A 13,617-nucleotide genomic window follows, 5' to 3' on the forward strand; every position below is an offset into this window, starting at 1 on the left:
CTGCTCAATAGGGGCGATATGCACGAAGAATGTGAAAGATAAAGTGGAGAAAGGCTGAGCAGGGAGGAGAATTTATAGAAAAAAGGACTTACATATTGATTTGTTTCTCAGACACATCTATCATATCGCTTCTATCGACATTCATTTAACCACTGGAGTCTTATGGATTAGTTTTATGCTGCTTTTATGTGCTTTTTGGAGTATAACATTTTGGCCCCCATTCACTTGCACTGTATGGATCAAAAGAGCAAAGAAATTCTTCTAAAAATATTCATTTGAGTTTAGCAGATGAAAGAAAAAAATACACATCTGGTATGGCATGTGGGTGAGTAAATGATGAGAGAATATTCATTTTTGGGTGAACTACTGGGATGGACTCCAATTGTTTTTAAATGGACTCCAAAGATTACAGTTTAATCATGATCTCTATAATTAAATGATTACTTTAATTACAATAAGTAATATGGTATGGTGAGCAAGAGACAGGCACAGTGGGTGTGGTGTTAGGCCTTTGATAGTGTTTATTTTAAATAATAATCAACACAAAATGTTCAAAAAGGGGAATAAAAGTGTCCAATGGGGGAAGTGTCCAAACAAAAGGGGAATCTGGCATCCTGGCGCTAAAATGGGGCAAGTAGGTATAGCTGCACAGCCTTCAAACGTCGGGTGACCATAAGCAGAGGGAGGGGCTGCCACAACACTTTAAGTGTAAATTTAGAGTTCACCCTAACATTTCAATTTTGTCATTATTTAGGCTATTCTATTGTTCATATTGTTCCATACCAGTATGACTTACCTTTTTTTTAAGGAACACTAAAGCAGATGTTAGGCGCAATGTTATGGACAAATAGCCTCAGTCACTATTACTTTCATTGCATCTTTTTACCATAAAATTAAAGTAAGGCAGTCAGTTACTAACAGTCTGCCTGACCTCGCCTTGTGTTGTTCATGTAAGAAAGTCACTCATATTGGTTTGGAACAGCATGAGGGTGAGTAAATGATAACAAAATTATAATTTTGGTGTGAGAACAAACTCTTTAAATAAACAACAAGTATAATGATTACAAATATTATGCATTTAGTTCATATTTGGCATATGTAAATCTATTTAAATATATGCCTGACATATACAGTATTTACATGTATGATGGGCTACCCCTACTTCTGGGTAAGTTCCTCCCAAGGTTTTCTCCCACATCTACCTAAACATATTTGGTAATTTTTTCCATTCCACAGTCGCCCTTGGCTTGCTCACAGGGGGGATTTGTAAGGCGCTATTTTCTATAAAGATTGAAACACTATTTTACTTTGGAAATCACTATTCAAATAAAACTTGACTTGATGTGCCTGACATATTTCTCATGGTGAATAAGATCAGTAAACTATTTTGTGGTATTCCCACATATTCAAAAGGCTCCAGTGTGACTCTGTCATTTTTTTGGTCACAAATGGGCATGGAATTGCTGAAAATGACACTGACACTCTGTAGGTGGACTAAGAGTTCACTAAGACAGTTTTCCAACTGTCGTAATCCTGCCACATAAAATGAGGTTGCTAACAGAATTATTTATTTTTCAAGAATGTCCTGACTGTTTGGTGGCTGTGGTGCTAGGTTGCCAGGAGACGGTAAATGGGACTGAGACTCAAACAATGTTGAAGGAGCACTGAGCTTTTGGACCTCACCACCTGCTTGTTAAACACAACCAGTTTGACAAGCTTGTGGAGTTTGCTGTTACAGCAGACTAATGGTTCCAGCAAGCAATGGAGCATGCCATAATAGTACCGGCTCCATAAAAACAGGGTCTAGCATGACAAAATGCACAACCAGCTTGGAACTGGGTACGCTCTGTTTATTCAGTTGTGCCAGGGATAATACTGTTGACCTTGAGATGGCACTAACTGTCAGATGACTGTGATGTGATGATGTCATAATAGATAGGATGATAAGTTTGCTGCTATGTAAGCAAGTTCTACTGAAATGTTTCCAGTTGGTCATTTTGCTTTGGTGTGATGAATGTCAGAGAAATTCATCATGATGTTTTACAAAGTGAAGGGAGATTACTGTGGGGTTCAAAAGTCTACAATTTAACCTTGGAAACAAAGTTGTAGGAAAAATATTAATATTAAAAAATATTAAAACAAAGAAACAACATGATGTAAAATGAAATAGCTGCCACCTCATCTCATTTAATGAATGTTACTGTTATTACATGTTTACAAACTGACTTTTATGTGCCTCATTCTTCATTTCCTCACAGTTTCCTAGTGAATATTTATCAGCATAGTAATCATAACAAGTTAATTAACAGTTAATTAACAGTTAAGTATACTTTTATTTACAGAACTGTTCTGTAAGTGAGGCAAAATCCGGCAGCATCAAATCTGTGTTAATGCATCATATCTAACAATAATTCTGTGAAGACATGGAAACATTTGAGAAATATACTTTTTATCTCTTATAATGTTTTCCTTGTATCTGGATTAGGCATGCATGTACAGTATATGTAATATGTCTACATATTTGTTAAAAAGGTCCTCATTCACAGAATGCGACATTCACAATGGGCAATTATGCAACAAAATGTGTGATGTAGCAGTTTCCTTCAGGATCAAAGCACATGTTTAATTTTTTTCCGGCATCATAAAGTGGTGTAGTTCCAAAAATTTAATTGGCATTTCATTTAATGAAAAAATGATCTGAAAAATATTAACCAGTTATAAACAAAAAAGCATTTAAAAATAAAGTTTTCAGTACTTCTTTCCGGTTTTCGTTTACGTTCTGATAAAAATGTCATTATTACACAACACAATAATAATATACAATGTACAGTAAACAATACACACAATATAGAATACACATACAATAAAAATAAAATAAAGAGTATATAAAAATATATATTTACAGTAATTATATTGTGGAGAATATAATTATGACAGTCCACTGTGAGATATAAGATTAATAAAGTGCAGTGCTGATTGTTGATCATGAGAGATCAAGTGTTCAAAAGTCTGATTGCTTGGGGAAGAAGCTGTCATGTAGTTCGGCTGGTGCGGGTCCTGATGCTGCGATACCGCCTGCCTGATGGTAGCAGTGAGAACAGCCCATGACTCGGGTGGCTGGAGTCTCTGATGATCCTCTGAGCTTTTTTCACACACCGCCTGTTATATATGTCGATCACGACTATAACGGCTGATTGTGATTTTATAAACACTTATTTAATGCACTATTAGTCACACACTGCTATGTTATGATATCGAAACACTTTTACTATTATCCATCATTTGGAAAAAGATACATTACATTTTAACACTTCTACCACAGACCCAGCTACATATTTATATACATATATATACATACTTATTCCAATATAGTTAGATTCCACAGTAGCTCACCTCATAGAGTGTTGGACCTAGTACTCAGAAAACTGCAGTCCAAGCACGCAAGCTGACATGTGAGAAGTGTGAGTCATAGAAGTGACATTAAACGATGTTCTTGCTTCAGAATGTGCTTTTCATTTATCATTTTGTTTTTGGACATTATCGGTTAGGTTTAGGTGTTGGTTAAAGTTAAGGATGTCTTAAGGATTTTTTGTTCACCTCTCATTTGCTTTTAGAACAGTAGTGGTTATGGTTTAGTTTCAAGCTTTAATTGGAGGTACGTTTAAGTCATTAAAACCTGCATATTATATACATCTTAAAAACCTCATCTCATAACAACGCCATTTCACTCATGCTGGATAACATGGATCATCACGTTTTGCACAAACTCATGGGAACCAGTAATTTTCATACATTATAGCAATAACAATAAGATTTGAAACTGGGGGAATGCAAAATAGAATCGTTTTAACAGTTTTTCTTTTGTGAAAATGATGTTTGAACCCTACTAAATGATCATCGACGTCCAAAATGGCAAATTATTAGTTATAGTAACAGCAAACTGTGTTTCATAAATATCATAATGACATAGTCACAGCAGCAGGGTTCTTGAAAGTGCAGTTCAGTGTGAGCTCAGAGAAGGGAAAGACCATCTTATTAGGAATTAGCAGCCAAACCACAACAGGCCTTCTGGGAAACAACGCTCCCAAAATAAACCTCTTGATTCTCGTAAATATGTCTGCAACATTCAACTCCTTTATACTAAGAATTAGCCTTTCATTTTAGTAAGTAGGTCTACAAACTTTATTAAAGACACTGTCAAAGTACTGCATTTATAATGGTGCGACATTATAAGTATAGATAGTCAAAAATTGTACTTAAGTACAGTAATTAAGCATTTGTACTCTTTAAGCTTCAGTGTCTTAAATTACTATTTACATGTCAAGTTGGACAGGGTAATTAATTGACTTAAAATTTTTTAGACATCTATGATCTCATTGTTGTTTTACACACAATAAATTCTGTAAATATCCCTATAGTGTCAAACACATAATGTACAGATTTGGGACTTCTTATACAGTGGAGGCTTCTTTCATGTGACTTTAATATATACTGGGGGAACTTTCCAAAGCAAATCTTTCAAACTTCACAGGTGGAGGGAACCTCAGCTTGATGATGACTTTGGCATTTTCCTTTGTGCAGTTTTCAGTATTGACACAACTTAGGCCTGTTTCAAACCCCACACATAGGGGAAGCATAGTGGCGCTAAAGCGTACCGGAACTGCAACATCAAACTGCAGAAATGCATGCTGCTATTTAACAGAGCTGCACCACTATACAGAAAATAAGGTGATTTTGAGTATTTCCTCTAATAAAAGCTATAGATTATAAATTGATTGTTTGGGTGAGCTACTGGGAACTAATACAAACTTGATGGTCATGAAATCTAAATTATACGAGGAGGTGGATCACAAACCAAAATCAAATTTATTATTTAGTGAAAAACGTTTCCAACTGTTGCTTTCCTGTGCATGTTCATGAGAGTGCATGAGAGCAGCAGTTCACACACCCTACTAACTAGATGGGGCGTTCAAGAGAGAACTCGATATGTTGTTACTAAAGCGATATTAACTACAGAGAACACCAGTGTTGTAGTACTCGAGGTCTGACTTTTTGAAGTTGACCACATCGATTTTTACTCATTTTTGTGTTGGTCTCAGACAAATAGGAATCTGGATTTTATTTCAAAACCGGTCAAGATCACAACTGCAGGGATATCACTAAATTGCTTGTGCATTATCTGATTTATTTGTTAACATCATTACTGTGATTGGATGTAAAACTTCCTGCTTCAAATGCAATCAATAATTTTACTCATTCCTAATTTGACATATTTGTTACTGTTAAGAAATTGAAATTAAGACTGGAGAAGAAACTGTGGCTGTCTGAGAGATGTCAGACTGATCTTCTGTAATACAATTTGGCTATCTAAATCAGTGTTTCCCAACCACTACTGTGCCATGAAAGATTGTCTGGTGTGCCATGGAAAATTATCAAATTCCTCAAAATAAATAAATACAGTTTTTTACCAGTATTTTAGTGAAGGCATAGAGATGGTAGAAGAGTTTTAAAGTTGCCAATTCAGTATATTTGCCATTAAAAAATATTTGATGCAATCAATTTAAATATTTTGTCCATCATAACATTATTGTTCTAACAAACTCCAGTCAAACGCAGCTCTTCACATGCCCACAAATGTATGCATCACACTTGTAGTAAAAACATTCAGTCAGTGAACTGAATTAATTAATAGAATACAACAGGTTTAATGTTTTACTCAAAGACTAAAAGCTGTTTTATTTGAGCACAGCATAGAGTTACAGATGTTATGAAAAGATGTGTCTTGCTTGTTGCATTTCTCTCATGAAACTGTTACATATGTTTACTAAAAGATAATTCTCCTGTTTTAAACAAGTCCAAAAACACAGTGATTCGATGTGTAGATTCTGAGGTACTGTAATCTTCACAGAATGCGAACCGGTGAATGGAGGCCAGGCGACTGCTCCCGGATCCAACTTCTGTTAATGCGACTTATGTGTTTTTTTCTCTATCAACAATGCAATTTTGACCCCGGTGCGACTTATAGTCAGGTGCTACTTTATTTCCTGAAAATACAGTAAATAAATAAATTATTAAAAATGTATTTGCTGTGCCATTGCAAGAATTAATTTTCAAGAACAAATCTAAAAATTGGAAAAGACACAAATTTGTTAGTTTTTCATTATCCAATGAGCACTCTTGGCATCTGTGACCTCATCATACAGTGTACCTATTTTACTTACGTTATTTGCATAGCCGAATTTCAAACATTACGAGTTCACGCTATTAAGACAGACAGAAAACATGGACACGTTCTTGATGATTATGTGGGATAGTGATTTTATATGAGCAAACAAATACACACAAACACTAAGGAAAACTCACACACATAAAATTCACCTCTGCAATGCCTTTAGATAATTTTATCAAGACATTTATCATGGTATACTGACATAGACACACACACACATATATATATACTGTATATATGGTATTAAAATAGCTGAATGAAGAGGAATCTTCATTTGTTTTCTGTGGGTGTTTTTATGGGAATGTGGATCTTTCAGATAAATTTGAGGAGTGCCTATGGTTTGCATGTTCCACTTTTTATCGTGTGTCATTCAGTGTGGACTTTCACTGGTCTGGTCTTGGTCTCGACTTGATTTCAACCACTCAAAGTCTTGGTCTTGTCTCGGTCTTAATACACTCTGGACTGGACTTGGTCTCGGTATAGGTGATCTTGACTTCAACACTGGAGAACACATCACAGCTGCTCAAAAAACAGAGAACACAAATTACAAAACATGTCTGAAGAGCTTGAAGTCAAACAGCACATGCATTTCTATGCCCAGCCTTATTTTTTTTTAAACGAAGTTCACGGAAATTAAACCGAGAGAAGGTCGAAAAGCTTGACAAATGTATTTTTTTTTTTTTAAATGGGTGAAGCGTTTTCTCCATTGTTTTATGTTGATTCAAAAAAGTCTATGTTGCAAAAGATTTTGCAGATGATTAGGTTTATAGTGCATTTTCTTTTTTCCGCTCTGTTTTTGCTACGCAGTGCCGTGCATCTTTTGCGGACAGTGTGAATGCTGCAACCTGTTAATATTGGTGCCAAAATACGTGCCACTTACACGGTGCATTCGACCACAGTGAAACAGGCCTTTAGAGTTTAAAAGCAAATACCTCAAATGAACTTATTCTGAGGTCCTCATTTGCTGGTATTGTTGTTGGCCTGATTTGAAATGAACACTTAATGTTTTTTAAGATTCATGTCCCAAGAAGACTGTGTTCCCCTTTTGAAAAGCACAAAATAAATCTCCGCAGTGAACCGTGATCCTGTTTGCAGAAACATGCCCTCTGTTCTCTCTCCTCAGAAACATGATCTCACCTTGGCCACATATTTTCTTGAATTAATTACCATCACAATAGCCTCTATTCACAAACATTTACTGTCATCCTGTAAATAATGTGCTGATTTTTCCCATCACTTGAATAAAATGTTTTTTTTTTTTCCTACTTGTGTGTTAACCCATGGCTCTGTACAGGATTCCATGTGGCCGCATTCCCAACAAAAAAAAAAAGCCACTGTGTGAAAATAGAGTAATATCATTCTGAAAGAGAAAACAACTGTATCCTGTGTGCTTTCTGGAGTCATAATTTCAAAATCATTCACAGAAAATGTCTACAGAAAGCCTAAAGCCTTAAACCGAGCTTTACCAGTTCCTTGGAAACTACATGATTGTCTGAATGTGTACAAATGTGTTTTCCTGCCCTTGACCAATAATTGCTAATTATATTAGGCTGTTTTCTCTAATGCCTATTAAATGCAAAAGAGAGACCTTCTTATTCTCAGTTCCTTTATCCTGAGGTCATTATTTGTTTACTAGCCCCAGACCATATGATGTTTTGTCTCTTGTTTATAAGTTTAAAAGGTCAGACTGCGATGGTCAGTTGCACATTTCAACTCAGTATATCAATCTCACTGTATTGTTCAGTATCCAAAGAAGTCATAAGGCAAATGGTTTGGAACAAAAACAAACAAAGGTGAAAAAAAGCATTTTCTAACTTAAAAATACTGCACTTTAAAGGGATAGTTCACCTAAAATTAAAATTTTCTCACCATTTGCTCACCCTTAGATTTTTTTTAAGAATATTTCAGCTCTGTTGGTCCATTCAATGCAAGTGAATGGTGGCCAGAACTTTGAAGCTCCAAAAAGGACATAAAGGCAGCATAAGTATTCAATATGATTCCAGTGGTTAAATCCATGTCTTCGGAAGTCATTTGATAAGAGCTGGTAAGAAATAGATCAATATTTATGTCCCTTTCTACTACAAATCTCCACTTTAACTTTCACATTCTTCTTTTGTTTTTGGAAATTCACATTCTTTGTACATATCGCCATCTACTGGGCATGGAGGATAATTTATAGTAAAATAGGACATAAATATTAATCTGTTTCTCACCCACACCTACCTTATCGCTTCACAAGGCATGGATTAAACCACTGGGGTCTCGTGAATTACTTTTAAGCTGCTTTTATGTCCTTTTGGAGTCTTCGACATTCAAAGTTACTCTAAAACTATTTACATTGTAGCTACACTGCAATCTACTACCAAAAGTAACTGACTACATTTTAGCTATTTAAAGCTACACTATGTAACATTTGGCCCTCCAGCGGTTAAAAAAATAAAACTACATGCGTCTTGCTTAACAATATTGTTTTGGCTGTGGTTTGGCTCTACTCCTCAACGAGAATTAATGTGGTTCAAGGTATCGGTGTACACAAGGATACAGGATATCAGAGTGAATGAAAAAATAAATAACAAATGAAAGGAAAAGATGGATATCTGAAAACATGTAATCTGGGCAGGTAAGTGCCATATATAATGCTGTTGTTTTGACTTATTGGAAACATTGATGTTTTGAAATAAATGTCATTACAAAAGTTAGGCAAAGTGTAACGAACGCCAATCCCCAAGTTCACCCCGCCCCCTCTAGCTCTCACACTCGCTCCCAATCACCGGAATATTAGTTTCACCTGCACTGTTATATTCCTCTATTTATACCCTGCCCTTTCTCCCCACAGTTGTTGGTTATTGTTTAGTTTCCCCTTCGCTTTGCCAGCTCTAGTGTTTCGCTAGCTTCCCCTGTTTAAACTACTCTCTTGTTTTGTCTCTGTGTATTCTGATCTTCCGGCTTCGACCTTACGCTTCCCTTTACTACGCTTCTTTGGATTTGCCCCATTGTTTTGTTCTGATCTCCCGGCTTCGACCTTACGCTCCCCATTACTACGCTTCTCTGGATTTGCCCCTTTGTACTTTTGCCATTCTGCCAATAAAGCAGTTTTTTCCCTGACATTGTGACTATCTCATCTTTGGTGTGTGACAGAATAACCAACCCCACAAAAGATAGTCACAATGGATCCCATGGAAAACCTTCAAGGCTTGCTAGAGCGGATTTGTGCGGCGCTTTCTGCCCAAGGATCTACTGTTGGGAGACATGACCAAGTGCTCACATCCCAGGGGCAGCAGATACAGGAGATACTACAGACGGTACATGCTCTTTCTGATCAGTTTAACCCTGTTCCACCTGTGTCTGTCCCTGAACCCGCTGATGCTCCCAACGTGTTTCCGAGCGCCGTGAGTTTCCAACCTCCTGAGAGGTTTGATGGCTCTTCGGACGCTTGCCAAGGCTTTTTAATGCAGTGCACTGTCTATATGAAGTATCACCCCCTTTTACGCTCTGACAGTGAGAGAATTCATTTTTTGATTTCCCTTCTCACTGGCAAAGCGCGACAATGGGCCACCGCATTGTGGACGGCCGATAGCCCACTTCTTGCTTCCTACGACCAATTCTGTCACCAGATAGCCGTGGTATTTGATCACCCTGCAGCTGGTAGAGATGTGGGCAGCCGCCTCGTGTTTCTTAAACAGGCGTCATGCACTGCCGCCGATTATGCACTTGATTTCCGCACCCTTGCCACTGGTAGCGGGTGGAGCGACCCCGCTCTTCTTACAGTCTACCGTCTGGGTTTGAGTAGCCAACTACAGATGGAGCTAGCCTGTAGAGGAGAATCACTGTCGCTGGAGGAGTATATTCAACTCTCATTATGGTTGATAACCTTCTACGCGATCGCACTTTTCGTAGTCCCTCATTCCTCCAAGAGCGTACGGTGGGTTCCAACTCATCAAACCCCCCCACCTCTCGTAAGCTCTTCCACTCCTGAACCTATGCAGCTAGGTCGCGCTCCAGTAACCCCTGCGGAGCGCACTCGACGTTTGACCCAGAGTCTCTGTCTGTGCTGTGGCAAACCGGGTCACCGGATTGCCTCATGCCGGTCTGTCCTCCGCCTTCTCTTTCCAGAAGCCAGGTTAGGACATCCGTCATTCTTAACATTACCCAGAAACAAGTCTGCCTCCTTGTGGGTTTGACCTTTAATGATGTCTCCTTTTCTACCCCAGCCCTAGTGGATTCTGGGGCAGCGGGGAATTTTTTGGACGATAACTTGGCCCAAAGACTGGGTATCCCACTTAGCCCGGTGGTGCCACCTCTCAAGGTGAATGCTTTGGATGGAGCACCCCTCGGGTCGGGTTTTATTTCCTTCAGAACTATGCCATTGTCCCTCCAAGTAGGCTTGTTCCACAAGGAGACCATCCAGCTTTTTATTGTTCAGTCACCCAGGGACCCAGTAGTGTTGGGTCACCCCTGGTTATCTCTTCACAACCCCCATATTTCCTGGCGCACGGGGGAGCTATTGCGCTGGACTGACCATTGTCTATCCCACTGCATTTCCCTTCCTGTTTTTTCTACCTCCGTAGAGAGCCCCGAGGTGAGATCTCCGGTCTCCATTCCCCCGGAGTATTCCTCTTATGCTGATGTATTCGGAACGACCCAGGTCAACCTCCCTCCACATCGTAGTGTGGACTGCGCCATCGACCTCCTCCCGGGGTCCCCGCTCCCTAAAGCAGAGTATACCCCTTAATGCTGTCTGAAACCAAGGCCATGGAGGACTACATCGACGAGGCGCTCAGTCTCGGCAAAATTCGACCATCCACCTCCCCAGTAGCATCTGGCATCTTCTTCGTGGACAAGAAGGATGGAGGACTTCGTCCCTGCATCGATTACCGTGCCTTGAACAAGGTAATGGTCAAGTTCACCTATCCCTTGCCTCTCATCCAGCCGGCCCTTGAGCAAGTCAGCAAGGCCAAGATTTTCACTAAACTTGACCTCAGGAGCGCATACAACCTCGTGCGCATTCGCAAGGGGGACGAGGGGAAAACTGCGTTTATCACCACCAGGGGGCACTACGAATACTTGGTGATGCCGTACGGCCTCGCAAACTCCACTTCGGTGTTCCAGTCGTTTATGAACGAGATCTTCCGAGACATGCTGGACCAATTCCTCGTCGTCTACATAGACGATCTTTTAATTCACTCCTCACTCTCTGAACACACCCACCACGACTCTAGGGTGTTACAGAGATTCAGAGAGCACCATTTGTTTGTTAAGGCAGAGAAGTGCGCCTTTCATCGTTCCTCCATCTCCTTTCTGGGCTATGTCTTGTCTGCAGGAACGATGAAGATGGAGACCGACAAGGTTGCCGCAGTCCTGTCCTGGCCAGAACCTAGGACGCTGAAGGAGCTCCAATGATTTCTGGGTTTCGCCAACTACTACCGGCGCTTCATCCGAAACTTCGGTAAGATCGCCGCACCCCTCACGACTCTGACACGAGGTAACCCGAAGTCCCTCACATGGAACACTCCTGCACAACAGGCCTTTCGGGCTCTAAAGGACGCATTTACCACTTCCCCTGTTCTCCAGCAACCCGATCCAACTCTCCCATTCGTGGTGGAGGTGGACGCCTCTGAGGTGGGGGTGGGAGCGGTACTCTCACAGCCACACGGTACCCCCGCTAAGCTGTACCCTTGTGCCTTCTACTCCCATAAACTGTCCTCCCCTGAGCAAAACTATGACGCCGGGAATAGAGAGTTGCTAGCCATTAAACTAGCCCTTGAGGAATGGCGTCATTGGTTGGAGGGTTCTAAGTTCCCTTTCGTTGTCTTCACAGACCACAAGAACCTGTAGTACATTCGTTCGGCCAAGAGGTTAAACCCCAGACAAGCCAGGTGGGCCATGTTTTTCACTCATTTTAATGTTTCCGTAACCTTTCGCCCAGGCTCCAAAAACACCAAGGCTGATGCTCTCTCTCGACTCTTCAGCTACGGCTCGAACCCTTCGGAGCCAGAGACTATCCTCTCCACATCGTGTGTCGTAGCCCCCGTAAGGTGGGAATTGACGGAGGCCATCCTACGGGCTCAAGGTAACGAGCCCGCGCCTCCTCAGACCCCCCCCAACAAGATGTATGTACCTACCGTCATTCGCCCTCAGCTTATGCAGTGGGTCCATACTTCCCTTTGTTCCGGCCATCCGGGTATCACCCATTCCACCGAGCTGCTCACCAAGAAGTTTTGGTGGCCCTCACTCAAGGACGACGTCCACGACTATGTCCTTTCCTGTCCAGTCTGTGCCCAGTCCAAAGAGAGCCACCCATGACCGTCTACAACGCACCACTCAGACCCAGAAATCCAAGGCTGACCGCCGACGCCGACCCACTCCTCTATTCCATCCGGGCCAGCGTGTGTGGTTGTCGACCCGAGACATCCGTCTTCGTCTCCCGTCCAAGAGGCTGAGCCCTAAGTACGTTGGCCCTTTTAAAATTGTACAAAGAATTAACCCTGTCACATATAAATTACTTTTGCCACCCCGCTACAAAATCTGTCCTGTGTTTCATGTTTCCCTTCTTAAGCCCGTATTTTACAGCCCCATGTTCCCGCCCACTGCATCCCAGACACCCCCTCCACCACTCGATGTCGTGGGTCATCCCGCATATACTGTCCTTGTTAGACTCCAGACGTTGGGGTGGCCAGTTGCAGTACCTGGTAGACTGGGAGGGCTACGGACCTGAGGAACAGTCGTGGGTACAGTCGAGGGATGTCTTGGACCAAGCTCTCAAGCTTGATTACCATCGCCAGCATCCCGATCGTCCCGCACCACTTCCCAGAGGTCGCGCTCCTCGTAACCGAGCACGGCCGTCCGGAGCCGTCCACAGCAGAGGGGGAAGTACTGTAACGAACGCTAATCCCCAAGTTCACCCCGCCCCCTCTAGCTCTCACACTCGCTCCCAATCACCGGAATATTAGTTTCACCTGCACTGTTATATTCCTCTATTTATACCCTGCCCTTTCTCCCCACAGTTGTTGGTTATTGTTTAGTTTCCCCTTCGCTTTGCCAGCTCTAGTGTTTCGCTAGCTTCCCCTGTTTAAACTACTCTCTTGTTTTGTCTCTGTGTATTCTGATCTCCCGGCTTTGACCTTACGCTTCCCTTTACTATACTTCTTTGGATTTGCCCCTTTGTTTTGTTCTGATCTCCCGGCTTCGACCTTACGCTCCCCATTACTACGCTTCTCTGGATTTGCCCCTTTGTACTTTTGCCATTCTGCCAATAAAGCAGTTTTTTCCCCGACATTGTGACTATCTCATCTTTGGTGTGTGACACAAAGTTTAAAGTTTTTATAACTGCTGGATATTCTGGCCAAATAGACCACAGTAGTAAATAATTTACAGATTGTCATTGTTGC

General features: G+C 41.0%; 1 protein-coding gene across 2 annotated transcripts in view; it reads right to left on the reverse strand.

Moving 5' to 3' along the window:
• Positions 1–5,642: 5,642 nt before the first annotated feature.
• spsb1 (splA/ryanodine receptor domain and SOCS box containing 1) overlaps positions 5,643–13,617 on the reverse strand; it is a 72,245-nt gene continuing 64,270 nt past the window's right edge. For both annotated transcript variants that reach the window (XM_052105780.1, XM_052105779.1), the window contains exon 3: positions 5,643–6,748. In XM_052105780.1, coding sequence (XP_051961740.1) covers positions 6,600–6,748 — 149 coding nt within the window. In that variant the 3' untranslated portion in view covers positions 5,643–6,599. The remainder of the gene's footprint in view (positions 6,749–13,617) is intronic.

The sequence above is a fragment of the Xyrauchen texanus genome, chromosome 35, assembly GCF_025860055.1.
Source record: "Xyrauchen texanus isolate HMW12.3.18 chromosome 35, RBS_HiC_50CHRs, whole genome shotgun sequence".
NCBI classification, from domain to species: Eukaryota; Metazoa; Chordata; class Actinopteri; order Cypriniformes; family Catostomidae; genus Xyrauchen; species Xyrauchen texanus.